Consider the following 16,980-nt stretch of genomic DNA (forward strand, 5'->3'; position numbering starts at 1 on the left):
AACCAGTTCAATCAAAGAAAAGGCAATTTTGCAAACTAGGACTTTTTAATGGCTCTAACAGATTCCAGTGGTCATGTGTGGATGTGCGAGTTGGACTGTGAAGAAAGCTGAGCACCAAAGAATTGATGCTTTTGAACTGTGGTGTTGGAGAAGACTCTTGAGAGTCCCTTGGACTGCAAGGAGATCCAACCAGTCCATTCTGAAGGAGATCAGCCCTGGGATTTCTTTGGAAGGAATGAAGTTAAAGCTGAGACTCCAGTACTTTGGCCACCTCATGCAAAGGGTTGACTCATTGGAAAAGACTCTGATGCTGGGAGGGATTGGGGGCAGGAGGTGAAGGGGATGACAGAGGATGAGATGGCTGGATGGCATCACTGACTGGATGGACGTGAGTCTGAGTGAACTCCGGGAGCTGGTGATGGACAGGGAGGCCTGACGTGCTGTGATTCATGGGGTCACTAAGAGTTGGACATGACTGAGCAATTGAACTGAACTGAACAGATTCCATAACCTGAAGCTCTAATACTTTCGCCACCTGACACGAAGAGTCAACTCACTGGAAAAGACCCTGGTACTGGGAAAGATTGAGGGCAGGAGGAGAAGGGGGCGACAGAGGATGAGATGTTTGGATGGCATCACCAACTCAATGGACATGAGTTTGAGCAAGCTCCAGGAGATGGTGAAGGACAGGGAGGCCTGGTGTGCTGCAGTTCATGGGTTCGCAAAGAGTCAGACATGACAGAGTGACTGAACAGCAAACGGATCCCATAGTTCCCTTTACGGATGCTCATAAAATACTGTCTCATCTTCTCACAAGTGGGTAAAAGGACAAAGTCCCAGCTCGCCAGAGATGAGCCCCAGTGCTTCTGAAGTTGCTCCTAAAGGCCAAAGCCCCCCAGGGCCTCCGGTTCTGAGGCTGACTCCTTGGGCAGAGGGAGCTGGATGTGACTTCCTTCTAAGTCTGGACACAGTGCCCATGAGTTACCGAAATGTGGGCTTCTCCTCTCCCCAGAGAGAGGGCACCAGACTATTCCAGCAGCATTTCTCTCCCAATCAAGCTAACGGAGAAACAGAAGGACAGAACTCAGTGCACGTTCTGACGCCGCCTGTGGTTCAGAAAGTCGCTGATGTAAAGGGGCTGGGATCTTCACAACAGAATCCTTTGACTTGCAGAGAACTGGCCTCGACACCAGAGAGAGAGGAGAAAAAACACAACACTTGAACAGAAACCAGGATGGATTTCCCTCCTTCCTACTTGTCATGTCAGATAGCAAAGAGATTCTACCATTTGCTTTTTCTTGGGTTTGGGTTGAATTTGTTTTTATCCTTGTGCATTACTTCTTTGACCAAACGCTTCTTATGCCTGGAGTTGCTGTTTTGTTTTTTTTTTTTACCGTGGCTGGGGTTGGGTGAGAGAAAAAACATGATACCTTTTCACTGCAGTGTTAAAAAAAAATGCTCACACTCAAAGTGAAAGCCAAGCTATTTTTAAATGAAACACTCATGACCGCATGTGTTTCTAAATAGCGAAGGCACTGAGAAGAAAAGAGCCATACACAACTCACAAAGGAAGCTGGGTCCATTCGCGTAAACTTAGAACAGGATCAAAGCCCCCTGACCCCAGCCCGAGAGCAGAATCAAGCAGGCTAGCTATCGCTGTTGGAAACAGGATAACCGTCCAGTCAGAACCACGGGCTGCTGAGTACAAAATGAGGGAAACTTTGTCGTATCACTCGGCGCCTAAAGGTACCTCCTGACCTGAGGACTTAGTGGAGATGCAGTCCTTAAATTCCGTGGCCAAAGGTAACAGCCCAACACAGGAAAGAGGGCGGCGGCCAAGAGGAGTTACCCCATGTCCAAGGCAGGGGCAGCAGCCGAGAGTACCTGACTGCGACGGTGCAGGAACGGCGAGAGGAGATACCCAGTATCCGAGGTCACGATCGGTGGCCGGGAGGAGCTACCCCACACCCCCACACCCGAGGCCAGGGGCGGCGGCCGGGAGGAGCAACCCACACCCGAGGCCAGGGGCAGCGATGAGAGGAGTTACCCCGCGTCCAAGGTCAGGGGCGGCGGTCGGGAGGAGATACCCCACACCCCTAAGCCCAAGGGCGGCAGCGGGGAGGAGCAACCACACGACCGAGGCCAGGGGCAGTGGACGAGAGGACCAACCCCACGTCCAAGGAGCCGTGGCTGCGCAGGCGCAGGAGGGCCTAAAGGAGCTATCCCACGTTGAAGGTCAGGAAGGGCAGCGGTGAGGAGATACCCCTCGTCCAAGGTAAGGAGCAATGGCTGCACTTTGCTGGAGCAGCTGTGAAGAGATACCCCACACCCAAAGTAAGAGAAACCCAAGTAAGATGGTAGGTGTTGCAAGAGGGCATCAGAGGGCAAACACACTGAAACCATACTCACAGAAAACTAGTCAATCTAATCACACTAGGACCACAGCCTTGTCTAACTCAAAGAAACTAAGCCATGCCCGTGGGGCAACCCAAGGTGGGCGGGTCATGGTGGAGAGATTTGACAGAATGTGGTCCACTGGAGAAGGGAATGGCAAACCACTTCAGTATTCTTGCCTTGATAACCCCATGAACAGTATGAACAGGCAAAATGATAGGATACTGAAAGAAAAACTCCCCAGGTCAGTAGGTGCCCAATATGCTACTGGAGATCAGTGGAGAAATAACTCCAGAAAGAATGAAGGGATGGAGCCAAAGCAAAAACAATACCCAGCTGTGGATGTGACCGGTGATAGAAGCAAGGTCTGATGCTGTGAAGAGCAATATTGCATAGGAACCTGGAATGTCAGGTCCATGAATCAAGGCAAATTGGAAGTGGTCAAACAAGGGATGGCAAGAGTGAATGTCGACATTCTAGGAATCAGCGAACTGAAATGGACTGGAATGGGTGAATTTAACTCAGATGACCATTATATCTACTACTGTGGGCAGGAATCCCTTAGAAGAAATGGAGTGGCCATCATGGTCAACAAAAGAGTCCGAAATGCAGTACTTGGACGCAACCTCAAAAATCACAGAATGATCTCTGTTTCCAAGGCAAACCATTCAATATCACAGTAATCCAAGTCTATGCCCCAACCAGTAACGCTGAAGAAGCTGAAGTTGAACGGTTCTATGAAGACCTACAAGACCTTTTAGAACTAACACCCAAAAAAGATGTCCTTTTCATTATAGGGGACTGGAATGCAAAAGTAGGAAGTCAAGAAACACCTGGAGTAACAGGCAAATTTGGCCTTGGAATACAGAATGAAGCAGGGCAAAGACTAATAGAGTTTTGCCAAGAAAATGCACTGGTCATAGCAAACACTCTCTTCCAACAACACAAGAGAAGACTCTACACGTGGACATCACCAGATGGTCAACACCGAAATCAGATTGATTATATTCTTTGCAGCCAAAGATGGAGAAGCTCTATACAGTCAGCAAAAACAAGACCAGGAGCTGACTGTGGCTCAGACCATGAACTCCTTATTGCCAAATTCAGACTTAAATTGAAGAAAGGAGGGAAAACCACTAGACCATTCAGGTATTACCTAAATCGAATCCCTTATGATTATACAGTGGAAGTGAGAAATAGATTTAAGGGCCTAGATCTGATAGAGTGCCTGATGAACTATGGAATGAGGTTCATAACATTGTACAGGAGACAGGGATCAAGACCATCCCCATGGAAAAGAAATGCAAAAAAGCAAAATGGCTGTCTGGGGAGGCCTTACAAATAGCTGTGAAAAAAGAAGCGAAAAGCAAAGGAGAAAAGGAAAGATATAAACATCTGAATGCAGAGTTCCAAAGAATAGCAAGAAGAGATAAGAAAGCCTTCTTCAGCGATCAATGCAAAGAAATAGAGGAAAACAACAGAATGGGAAAGACTAGGGATCTCTTCAAGAAAATCAGAGATACCAAAGGAACATTTCATGCAAAGATGAGCTCGATAAAGGACAGAAATGGTATGGACCTAACAGAAACAGAAGATATTAAGAAGAGATGGCAAGAATACACAGAACTGTACAAAAAAGATCTTCACGACCCAGATAATCACGATGGTGTGATCACTGACCTAGAGCCAGACATCCTGGAATGTGAAGTCAAGGGGGCCTTAGAAAGCATCACTACGAGCAAAGCTAGTGGGGATGATGGAATTCCAGTGGAGCTATTGCAAATCCTGAAAGATGATGCTGTGAAAGTGCTGCACTCCATATGCCAGCAAATTTGGAAAACTCAGCAGTGGCCACAGGACTAGAAAAGGTCAGTTTTCATTCCAATCCCAAAGAAAGGCAATGCCAAAGAATGCTCAAACTACTGCACAATTGCACTCATCTCACACACTGGTAAAGTAATGCTCAAAATTCTCCAAGCCAGGATTCAGCAATACGTGAACCGTGAACTTCCTGATGTTCAAGCTGGTTTTAGAAAAGGCAGAGGAACCAGAGATCAAATTGCCAACATCCGCTGGATCATAGAAAAAGCAAGAGCATTCTAGAAAAACATCTATTTCTGCTTTATTGACTATGCCAAAACATTTGACTGTGTGGATCACAAAAAACTGTGGAAAATTCTGAAAGAGATGGGAATACCAGACCACCTGATCTGCCTCTTGAGAAACCTGTATGCAGGTCAGGAAGCAACAGTTAGAACTGGACATGGAACAACAGACTGGTTCCAAATAGGAAAAGGAGTTCATCAAGGCTGTATATTGTTACCCTGTTTATTTAACTTATATGCAGAATACATCATGAGAAATGCTGGACTGGAAGAAACACAAACTGCAATCAAGATTGCCAGGAGAAATATCAATATCGTCAGATATGCAGATGACACCACCCTTATGGCAGAAAGTGAAGAGGAACTAAAAAGCCTCTTGATGAAAGTGAAAGTGGAGAGTGAAAAAGTTGGCTTAAAGCTCAATATTCAGAAAAAGAAGATCATGGCATCTTGTCCTATCACTTCATGGGAAATAGATGGGGAAACAGTGGAAACAGTGTCAGACTTTATTTTTCTGGGCTACAAAATCACTACAGATGGTGACTACGGCCATGAAATTAAAAGATGCTTACTCCTTGGAAGGAAAGTTATGACCAACCTAGATAGCATATTCAAAAGCAGAGACATTACTTTACCAACAAAGATTCGTCTAGTCAAGGCTATGGTTTTTCCTGTGGTCATGTATGGATGTGAGAGTTGGACTATGAAGAAGGCTGAGAGCTGAAGAATTGATGCTTTTGAACTGTGGTGTTGGAGAAGACTCTTGAGAGTCCCTTGGACTGCAAGGAGATCCAACCAGTCCATTCTGAAGGAGATCAGCCCTGGGATTTCTTTGGAAGGAATGATGCTAAAGCTGAAACTCCAGTACTTTGGCCACCTTATGCAAAGAGTTGACTCATTGGAAAAGACTCTGATGCTGGGAGGGATTGAGGGCAGGAGGAGAAGGGGACGACAGAGGATAAGATGGCTGGATGGTATCACTGACTCGATGGACGTGAGTCTGAGTGAACTCCGGGAGTTGGTGATGGACAGGGAGGCCTGGCGTGCTGCGATTCATGAAGTCACAAACAGTCGGACATGACTGAGCAACTGATCTGATTTGAACACCCTATCCTGGATGATAAAGCCATATCTTTGCCAGGGGATGGCCATTTCCACACACAGACACCAGAACCCGTTTCCAGTTTGATGAGCAGCAGCCTTGCTGAACGCACAGGTCAGTGGACTCCCCCGACTTCCAGAAATGGCGGCAGGCCTGCTCTTGCTTGCATCATTCCCTTCCCTCTGGAAGGCTAGGAAAGAAACCCACTCAACAGATCATTTCAAGCCATGTTTTCCTCTTGTCCAGAAGGAAAAGAAGGAATGCAAAAATAGCGACCACCGGCATTCATCACCCTGCATTTTCTTCCCCTATTGATCGTACTGTGACATCCAAGCTGAAACATGAGACACAACACACGAAAGCAGGAAAAAACAACAACTAGTGCTAAGCAGAGAGACACCGCCCTCAGCTCTCAGGCACGACAGTTGCTTGTCAGAGTCCCTCGTCCCCCCAGGACTAGCAGACCGAAACCCTCGGAGGTTTCCTCAAAAACCCCAGCCCCTGGAAAGTCAGAGGGTCAAAATCTGTGGTCTCAAGGTAACCCCGTGGGAAATGAAGACTTCCTTAGCTCAGTGCCTATGATGATACATTTCCTCCATTAAATACATATCAACAATTGGACCCAAAAATTGTTGAGAAAGCCTTCTGCCCTTGGATGAATTTTAAACGTCCTTTCCAGCCTCCTGGAAATTGCTCACATCTTGGATCCTTCTGAATATATTCCCCCATTCTCTCTCTCTCTCTCTCACACACACACACACACACACTTTATTAAGCTGAACAATGTCTTCTGAAGCCAAATGCCAAGTACCCTTAGACACAGGGCCTACAGTCACAGGAGAAGGGTCGCTTCAGCCATAAAGAAAAGCAAGCTGTGCCTACACCTTTATTTCAGGAGGAACGCTGACGAAATGAGGCCTGTCACCGAGGCTTTTCTTTCCCACAAGGCGCCGCCTTCGTGGTGACTCACCTCCGTCTCAGGCCGGGTCTCCCCCCGCTCCTCGAGGTGTGGTCCTCCGGCAGCGCTTCCACGGCCTTCTCGGCACAGCGCGGAGTCCGCACGGCCCAGCCCGCGGCGCTCCGGCCTTCCCGTCCCAGAGCCGGAGCCTCCACGGCCCAGCCCGCAGCCCCGGCTCCGGCCTTCTCGGCACAGTGCGGAGCCTCGGGCTGACTGCGCGCAGGCCTCGTGCTCACTGTCCCGGGCTCCTCGCGTTAGAACAGGGAGGATCGTAAAAGTGCCTGGACTCGAGGGTCACTGCAAAGAAAACACCCGCACCTGATGGGCTGACGCTGTAAGCATCACCTAGGGATCTGGTTCAACTGTCTGAAGCCCGGACGCTGTTCTGCGGCAGGTGGTCTTTGGGTTTTCTGTGAAGATACAACCTCGTAAACTCTACTGTGTCCGTGAACCATGCGGTGGGAGGGGCAGAAGACCTTGCTAAAGATGCAGATGCTGATTCAGCACATCTGGGGAGCCTAAAGCCTCCCTGGGTTTCTAAGACGCCTCCTTGGTAAGGGCACTGTTGGTCCATAGAAATACACTTGTTTTTTAGCTTTTTATTTTGTACTGGGATATAGCTGATTATCAGTATTGTGATAGTTTCACGTGAACAGAGAAGGGACTCAGCCATGCATATACATGTATCCCTTCTCCTCCAAACTGCTCTCCCTCCAGGCTGCTGCATAACACTGAGCAGCATTCCCTGCAGTCTGAAGACAGAGGGTTTAAGCAGTGAAGGCGGCCTGGTAAAGCCTACGACCCTCAGTCAGAAGACAAGGTAGAAACCACACTTTTAGACCTCTCTTGCTCCTGGTGAGCGTTTACTGTCTAAGGAGTTCTAAAAAGAGCAGCTGTCACCACTTCTATAAACTCAGTACCTAGCAAAGCATGTAACACATTATAAGGATAGTTTAAACAATGTTGGTGGAAGATATTTATTCCAAGAATAAAAGCAGTAACTTGCTAAAGAAAAAAAAGACACTCAGCTATCCAGGTATCTAGAAACCAAAAAGAATGGGGAAAACAGCTGTAAATCCAAAAATGGAAAACAAGAAAGAATTAAAACAAAAATTTAACAAGATAACCAGGCTCTAACAGAATCCAAGACCACAAGGAGACCCCAAAAGCATGTGGAATCAAGGAGATCCTATGCACAAGCTCCTTCTTTCCTTCAGTTTCATTTTCTTGGGATTCTATCTTGGGAAAATGCTTGCTACAGAAAACTGCTTGCTTTTGCTGATCAATAGATCAAGGAACAGTCAAAGGAGATAAGGAACATCTAGGAAGGGAGTGCACTGGCATTAATGAATACAGACAGGCCAATGTGAACACTGTGCTCAATTACCATTTCTGTGGACTGAGCAATTTCTGAAAAGTATTTTCAAGCCATAGAACATGTAAGGAGCATCTATCTGGCTCCATTTATGGAAATACTCTGACGCCACTGCCTCCTGATTTTCACCTGGCCCACTCAGACTCAATCCTCTTCCTTTTACTCTTCCAATCTTAATACCCTCCCTACTGCCCTGCTTGGCCTGTGTGCCTGCTGCAAGCTAAGTCACTGCAGCGTGTCGGACTCTTTGCGACCCCATGGACTGTAGCCTGCCAGGCTCCTCTGTTCATGGGATTCTCCAGGCAAGAATACTGGAGTGGGTTGCCATGCCCTCCTCCAGGGGATCTTCCCAACCCAGGGATCAAACCCGGGTCTCCTGCATTGCAGGTGCATTCTTAACCATCTGAGCCACCTGAAGCCCTTAGGAATTAAAGTCAAGCTCTTTGCCAGTGTTCTTCTATGTTCAGAAAAATAAGGGCAAGCCCCAAAGCTTGGCCATAAGTCTGTTTATAATAGATACTCTACATCAGTCTACTTTGTTAAGCACCAAACTTTCTCTGTCTTATCTCTTGGAAATTCGCAATACTCTTAAGCCATTTTGCCAAAACAATGACTAATAGCATATTTATTCAAGTACAGTTCACTCTTTTGCAATGTACAGACACAAACCCTGCACACAGAGAGCTGTGGGGAAGGTCACGTGAGACCAGGCACATTCGCAGAGGATGCAGTTTAGATGAAAGCCCCGTGTGCAAGTCACAGAGGAGGGAAGATCTCTGACAGGGTGCCAGCCGGGGGCTAAGTTGCCAAGCAAAACATTGCAGGTCCACTGCCAGCATCTCCAGATAGTTCTTCTTGGGAAGAGAATCTTCCTGTGATGAACGGATATTTTGACGTGATGATTAATCACAATTATACTGGGGGGCTGCCTGCATGTTTCCTCCCACAGAATCCTACAAGAGCCCCCCAATGCCACAGACTACAAAAGGGGGCACCCAGATTTGTTTTAATTGACAACCGACCAGGAAATTGAGCCAAATCTCCAGAGGAGACATCTGTCATTATAGTTCCTCCTGAAAAGAAATGGGGCTTCTGCTTGCCCGTTAGTGCTGAGTAAAGGGCAGAACTCTTCCTCAAGTCTTTTGTTTGAAAATATTGATCTTTATTTGCATCACCACTCATTCATTCACTGAGCCCTTCACGATGCTTCAGTGGATCTTTTAAAACTTAACTTCCTAACAGTAAGTTATTCTGAAAGGAGACTTTACTAAGTTCATTGATCCTCTTTTGCCAAGCTCACAACTCCTGAATCTGGACAAATTAAACATGGTAAAGATTTCCTATGCCAGTTGAGGGACATTCTCTAGAAATCCAGAAAGCTTTTCTTCAGCTCCAAGACCAAGAAATGAGAGAAAGGAAGAAAGGACAGGGGTGAGGGAGGGAGGGAGAGAGGGTTGGTAAGAGAAAGGGAATAAATCATGTAAGACCCATATTTCCAAAACTGAAAGGACCAAACGATTCAGCTAACATATATTAATCTTTATTCTGTAACAGAGACATAAATAATTTTATGAATTCCTATGACCTGTACAAAAGACAAAATAAGATATTGTACTAAGCTCAGATATGGGATATTTGGATTTACTATTAGCTGAACAGAGAGATCTAAACAATTTTAGGAGTTAAGGCAAAACCAGATGCTACTTCAAACACAACAGAAGGTTTGAAAAATAGGTATAATTAAAAACGAGGGCATCCCATCTCCAGTTAATAAAGTAGTCATGTCTAAGGAAAAAAAATCCCTTAGGTTTCTAATAAAGTGGCTATTATCAATCATGTTAATTAAAATGAGCAATAAAGTATAAGATTTCCCATGGAGGAGAGCTGTTTTGCGCAGGTTTGAGGATTGAGCACTGAAGAATTCGGATATGCAACTTTTTCTGTGTTAGATTTATGATCTATTCTTCCTATTAGAAAATATAATTTGGAAAATATGACTCTTTCACATATATAATTAAAATACAACTATGAAGCATTCTTTCTTTTTTTAAGGGAAGTCGTGTGGGTGATCTCATAGAGTAAATTTGCAGGCAAGCCATTACCCTATTTGTTGAGAAGACACAAAGTCAGAAATTACCTTAAGAGAACTGAACAAACTAATCCCAAAGGAATAAAAACAAGTGTAACCGGTATATGGACACAGCACACAATTCTTTGGCAGGATCACACGAATCGTTGATTGAAGTCAGAACTTTACATATAGAGTTCTCTAATTCTCAGACCCAGTTGTCGGTCTTTGAAAACTAAATAAATAAAATGCCACATCTGCAACAAATTCAGTGATTTCAGGAAATTAAATTCAGAATAAACCTTGCAGACAGCTTTGAATTGTTACACTTAAGCATAGATGGGTATCAACTGTTGAGTCCCAATCCGAGTACACTGAAATGCACACAAAAATCATCTGTGGAGTTCGATGCTGGTTCAGACAGCTTAGCATCCTTACAGAGAACACATATTCGCCCACAAGAAACCCGTGAAGACATCAATCCGGTGAAGCGGAAGTGATCCTCAGGAAGTCAGGGGGGGCCGCCCCTCCCCAGACGAGCATCACGGAGACCTCGGATCCTATAGGGGGAACACCAGGAAGCCAGAGAACGTGGAGTACTGCCAGCCTCCGACCAAGTTACCTTTCTCCAGTTTTAGGTAAACCTTATCCTCCTTATCCAGGTAGAGCAGGACCCCGTTCGTGGCGGCCTCGCGTGTCACGTCTTTATCCCCAGCGAAGGCAGATATGACTGGTTTTCCGTTTAACATCAGGTTAACCTATAAGGAACAAAACAAAACAAGACACCGAAGAGCTCTCTCTAAAGTCAAATGAATGAATGAAACAGAAACAGATTCACGATTATAGAGAACCAACTGGGGTTACCAATGAGGGGAGGGAAGGGGAAGGGAAGACAGGGGGAGGGGATTAGGAGGTAACACTGACCACGTAGCAAATGAATAGGCTCCAAGGATATATGTGTACAGCACAGGGAGACACAGCCATTATTTTATAATCACTTTAAATGGACTGTAATCTACAAAAATATTGAATTGCTATGTTGTTCACCTGAAACTAACAATATTGCGAATCAACTATTCTGCAATACAAAGAAAGAAACAAGGAAAAGAAGGGAGGGGGGAGTGGGAGAGAAGGAAGGAAGAAAGAAAGCATCTTTCTACAAAACATCTACAAGGGTCAAGGGTTGGGGGGCGGGAATAATGTCTAATATGATCATCCTGGTAAAGTATCTGATGTCCAGTAAATACATCCCTTTCCTTTCAAATTAGCTAACTGGGGTGGCTAGGCTTAGTATGATCTTACTGAGCTGATCTTTTTAACTTGAAAAAAAAATTAATTTCTCCCACAAAAATTTCCTTAAATACTCACAGAAGATCACCATCCATGGAGAAAAATCCAGCCATGTGAAGTCTGACTCCCCTTCAGGACATAAGTTAGGCCTACTACTTTATTTATCTCCCATATGCAACAGCACGTTTTCAGTTAGGCCACATGCTTTTGGCTTCCCAATACATTAGTAAAAATAACCCCATGCCCTTTGCTCAGAGAAACTCAGGGACCGCAAGGCTCTACTAATATCTCTGCAGGTTTACTGTACAGCTGAGACATGCATATGCTAAATAAACATCAGCTGAAATTGTAGAATATGACTGTCCACTGTGATTTCTTCTAGTGTTTTCCCTGATAAGAAATGTGCATTAAAAATAATTATCACTACTACCACTAAATGTTTTAATGATGGATAATTAGCAACAAATTTATTACCTTCCCTCCACAGTAAAATTTTGATTATACTGTGTCAAATATTACCTAAGTTTCTAAATATTGGCGTTTGGGAAAAGCTTTTCCATGGGACTAAATTTGTTTACTAGATATTCATTCCTTTTATGTCAAAAATTAATACTGAATAAATTAAGTATGAGGCTGATCAATTTATCCATTCACTAAGATATGTAAAAGTGGTAGATGTGTAATCTAACATTCATCTGGACACAATGTGACTCAGTGGTAAAGAATCTGCCTGCAATGCAGGAGACTTGGGTTCGATCCCTGGGTCAGGAAGATCCCCTGGAGAAGGAAATGGCAACCCACTCCAGTATTCTTGGCTGGAGAATCCCATGGACAGAGGAGCCTGGTGGACTAAAGTCCATGGGGTCACAAGAGTTCATACATAACTTAGCAACTAAACCACCACCACCAATATACAATACATACAGTGAACAGATGATGAAAAAAGTATCCTAGAATTCCATAGACATGCACTGGTATTACTGAGTGTCCGCATATTTGAATATTATAGGAATTAGCTCCATCATTGTCCTTGAGTGTGAGTTTAAGCCTGTTCCTTAGAAAGCACAGCACAAAATATATTAACTGTGGAACTGCATTTGGTAAGAATTCACTAATTTCAGAGTAACTAAGGATAAACTACTTAGAAGATAAGCGTAGCATATCCTTTCTTTAAAAGTATATTGAATAATTGTTCCTTCAGCAATTTATTCTTGGTCTTAGTTGTTAACTGCAGTTCATAATTTTTAACAATGACAGCAAATTTGTTTTATTTATTTAGTAGGTACTTGTAAAACTCTGATAGTCTTACTATTTGTTGTTGTTGTTGTTAAAAATTCGGGTAATTTTTGCACATGCATTAAAAGCAGCCAAGGTCTTATAAAGAGATTTGTGCCACTGAATTTTTACTATTTCCTTCCTCCTTCCTATTTTCTTTCTTAACAGAAAAAAGTAGCTTTAAAAACTATGCTTTTTAAGTGACTGGTTGTTATTAAGGTAATAAGTTTAATTGTGTATTTTTCTATATGCTTGTCACATATTTTTCTATATGCTTCTATGCTTCATAGAAAGCGTTATTGGAGATGACATGTTTTAAAAATAAACTACTATGAAGATGGCTATTTTTACAATGAAAACACATAAACACTTAAATACATGGCCCACCACAGATAAACACTGTCACTCCGGGGTAGAGAGAGCAGGTCAGAAGACATACCTGTATCGTTTGGCTCTGGTACACTTTAATTACGTGAAAGCTGAAACTGTAAATTCCTTTTCTGGGTGCTACAAAGACAGACTCCAGGGTGAAAAAATTACCCACGTTTACTAGAATCTACAAATAAAAAGGATAAACACAGTCAACTATTACAATACTCTCTGGAAGTAAAGTCAGTGTTCTTCCTTCCCTTTTCTTTTCCTTCCTATTTTCTTTCTTAACAAAGAAACCTAGCTTTAAAAAACCACAGAAAATAAAACATGGAGTTCTATTCCCTTTTTCTTTAGTGACTTGAAAAACGGATTTGTATGTTGGAAGGTTCTTCATCTTTTTAATGTTAGACTAAAAAAATAAAGTCAGAGCTTTGTATTCATGCCTCGATTTCCAGCAAGGCCGGCTGGCTCTGAACATGTGGGGCTTATAAACACTGGCTCTACCTTCAGAGTCAGAAAAAGGCATCAGCCCCACGTCTACACACCCACCCTCTGGAGCCTTGCATGCCCAGAGATGGCGTTCCGGGCCAGCCAATCGCGTCTGTGGCTCTCTGCAGGCCCTCCTGGACAGAGGTATGGACGCTCCCTCCACTGGGCAGCATGATCCATGACACCGAACAGTTGGTGCCCGAGTAAGGCGAACGCCTGGCCCTCCTCTGAGCCCCCGCCAAGCCTCAGCTCAGATCCACAGCCATGCGTTCCCTTCCTATGCCACCCAGGTCTTAACTATAAATATTTTGGCCATGACTCAGCCTTTGCAGGCTGCCAAGGAATAGAGACTGTGAAACAGGTGGCATCTCTGCCCGCCCCCCCCCCCGCCCCCCCCCGGTGTTAGTCAGTGTCCGTCCCCTCAACAGTTGCTGCCGTTTGTTTAAAAGTTCAAGGGACAAAAAGGAAGAGAAACAAAGTGCTCGTTCCCAAGAAAACAACAGTGCATTCTGTATTCCGAGATGTTCAGCTTAGTTCTACTGATTATGAAATTAGCTCTGCATTTCAATAGATGACCTCTTAAACTAAATGCCACATGTGACAAAGAGAGAGAGAATGTGTGTGTGTGTGTGTGTGCATATTGAGGATGGGGGTAGCAGGCAGGATATAACTAAGGTTTCTTCCATTTCTCTCCAAGAAATAAATCTAGAAGCGGCATTCAGAAAAACCAGATGTCCTTACAAAAGTACATTTCCCCCATATCAATGGCAATCTGCTACTATTTCTTTTAAATACTACATTCAGGCTAATATAAGCCCTTTGCATAATTCCCTAGACATACTATTACCTGTGAGCAACGCATCGGAATATAGTGCCGGTCAGGTAGATGTACCAGGCTCAACCCCCAACTTAAAATGCGTCTGTGTGTATCATTTTATTCTGAGATTACTCCTTTTTCCAAGTAAACATCAGATTTCTTCCTCTGACCCTATGATCGATGGTCTTTCAGCAACAAATCACCAGCTATGCAATACTTCCCAACAGAGGTTTTACAAAGATTTGTTTAAGCACATTTAAAATAATTTGAGGTACTTAGCAGGGACTCCCTGAATCAGACACAAGTAGCATAATTCATTAGCAATAATGGAGCTAGCTGATTAGTGTTGACTACACATAAGGCTGAATGTTGACTGTACATTGTAATTAGAGCACCCAGACACCTCGAGATTTATTACCAAATGTGTCTTATTGTCTCTAAGATGCAGGAGCACCCAGAACAGGAGAGCAAACTCTTCTCCTCTTCTAAATGACAGAAAGGTCACTGAACACAATGCACTGTACAGAGGACAGTGCAGTGTCCACAGTATTTAATTAATGCACTGAAACACAGACCAGGGGTCGTGCTAGACTTTATTTCCATCAAGATGAAAAATATGCACTAAAACCCAAAGGGGTTGCTTAATTCTTTTAAAATGATGGCTATTCGATAGGAAGCCCCAGAGAGGCATTCTCTGTCTTTGACCAGCTGGAGAGTACATTACTTAGTAACAATTAAGTAAGGAAGAGAAATGTCACCTCATCGCTCCCCGGGCACATCCCACAGCACCACTTAACCCGTGTTCGTGCCCATGTGGCATGCCACTGTGAACCACACACACGACTTTGGAATTTAAAAGACTCCGGGTGCAGCAGAGGTTGAAATGATCAGCCTGGAGTCTGTTTTCAGTTTTAAGACTCCTTTCTCAGCTGATATCCTGGAGTTTCTCAGCGCTAGACCCACGAGCTCCGATCGCTAAGATGAAGCTCCAGTGGCCATCAGTCGCTCCCAGTCCCCTGTCCTCAGCCCCCAGCCCTCTCTCCCCACTGCTTCGCGGGTCTCTGAAAAGGGCAGGAGCTAGGGACGGAGAAAGGCTTCCCAGCGCTTCCCTACAGGAGCTCAGCGCCTCTACCCATTGCTTCTCTCCTCCTCTCAACTTTTCCAAGTAGCGGAGGAGGGCTTTCTGCTGCAGCCGCGCTTGGCACCGAACAGGGAGCGAGATCCGACCGGGGGCCCCCGCTGCCGCCTCCGCAGCCCCCGCAGGTCTGTGCAGAGTGTGGACCCCTCCCAGCCCACCCCGCCCAGGGCTCCCTCTAGGGAGAAGCTTCTCCATCCCGGAGGAACACATCATCTGTTCTGCCCTGGAAAGAGTCCCCTGCTTGCCGGAGGACGGCCTCCGCGGCCCCGGCAGAAGAGTGGAGGCCGGGCGCCAGGCTCGAGCAGAGAGACGGCGAGGTGCAGGGACCAGTACCCGCCGGTTCCAGCAGACCTGTTGCTATTCAACGTGTCTCGAGTTCTCCCTGCGGCTCTGAGCTGCCAGCCCCTCTCCCATCGCCCCAGCAGCTCTCCGGAGGCCAGGAGGGAGTGGGGGCGGGCTGGGGCGGGGGAGACCTCAGAAGTTTCAGATCCCGACGCGCGGAGACGCCAACCCGGTGCCGACCCGGCTCCCTGCACCGCAATCAGAGCGGCTCAGCCCGAGCAGACGACCCGGGGCTCAGACGCCTGCACGTCGCCCCTCCCGCCGCCCGAGCCTTGGCCTCCCGCGTCCCCCGGGGCTCTGACCTGGTCGAAGTAAATGATGCGCGTCTTGTTGCTCATCTCGGACGGCTCGTGGTTGGTGCTGCGCACAGCCGAGAAGGCGACCTTGGAGTTGGCTGCCCGGACCGAGATCCCCAGGGGCGAGGAGGAGGAGCCCTTGGAGTCCGTGGCCGGGTTCGAGTCGCACACCACGAGGCACTTGCCCTCCAGCACGATGGGCTCTGTGTCATTCTGCGCCCAGACGCGCAGCCCCGGCAGGGCGAGGGCTAGCAGCAGGGCCGGCAGCGCGGCCGGCGCCCGGCGCCGGGGGCCCATGGCGAGCGAGGCTGGGGGCCGCCGCAGCTGGCCGGCGCTCCCGCGTGCCCGCGTGGTCTCCTCCCCGGGACCCCGGTGCTGGGGACGGTGCGGGTGGCTAGATGCACCACGCGGCGGGGCCGGCGGCGGCGCGCACACCTCCGGCAGCTCCGTGGTTTGAAGTCAGAGTTCCCCCTCGCGCTGTCTCGCTGGCTCTGCTACCTTCGTCCTTTAAGGAGCTCATGCAGAACCCCCTCCCCCGCCCTCCTCCGCCTGAGATCAGCCCTGCCTGGGACCCCCGCACCCACCCTTGTTCCTAGACATCTAAGTCGCCGAACCCTCCCGTTCACCCCTCAAAGAGGAAAATGATCAGAAATCCTCACCCCAAACCAAGCTTCCCCAGGAGAAGCGCGCAGCAGGAAAAACCCAGGGGGCTCGGAGAAGCCCCGGGATGCTGGGGGCCGGTCGGGGCCAGGGTCGTCCCGGCTCGTCTCCAGCTGGCGGCGGGGACGGATTACAGAAGCCGAAGGTGTTTCCCGGAGCGGGAAGAACGCGCGGCTGTGTTCATGGCCAGGTCTCTAGCGACTCTCGATTTCGCTTGGTCAAAAAATTCCCCAGAGCTTGGCGTCTCTCGGAAGGCGGCAGGGCGGCAGCGGCTAGCCGGGTCCCCAGCACGGAGGCAA

At 46.7% G+C, this 16,980-nt stretch overlaps 1 protein-coding gene across 1 annotated transcript; it reads right to left on the reverse strand.

Annotated features, from left to right (window-relative positions):
• Positions 1 to 9,458: 9,458 nt before the first annotated feature.
• Positions 9,459 to 16,527, reverse strand: CBLN4 (cerebellin 4 precursor). Its single transcript, NM_001081537.1, is given in 3 exon segments — positions 9,459 to 10,760; positions 13,007 to 13,123; positions 16,028 to 16,527. Coding segments are annotated over 3 exon segments (606 nt in total). The 5' UTR covers positions 16,319 to 16,527; the 3' UTR covers positions 9,459 to 10,562.
• Positions 16,528 to 16,980: the final 453 nt, after the last annotated feature.

The sequence above is a fragment of the Bos taurus genome, chromosome 13 (assembly GCF_002263795.3).
Source record: "Bos taurus isolate L1 Dominette 01449 registration number 42190680 breed Hereford chromosome 13, ARS-UCD2.0, whole genome shotgun sequence".
Taxonomy (NCBI): domain Eukaryota; kingdom Metazoa; phylum Chordata; class Mammalia; order Artiodactyla; family Bovidae; genus Bos; species Bos taurus.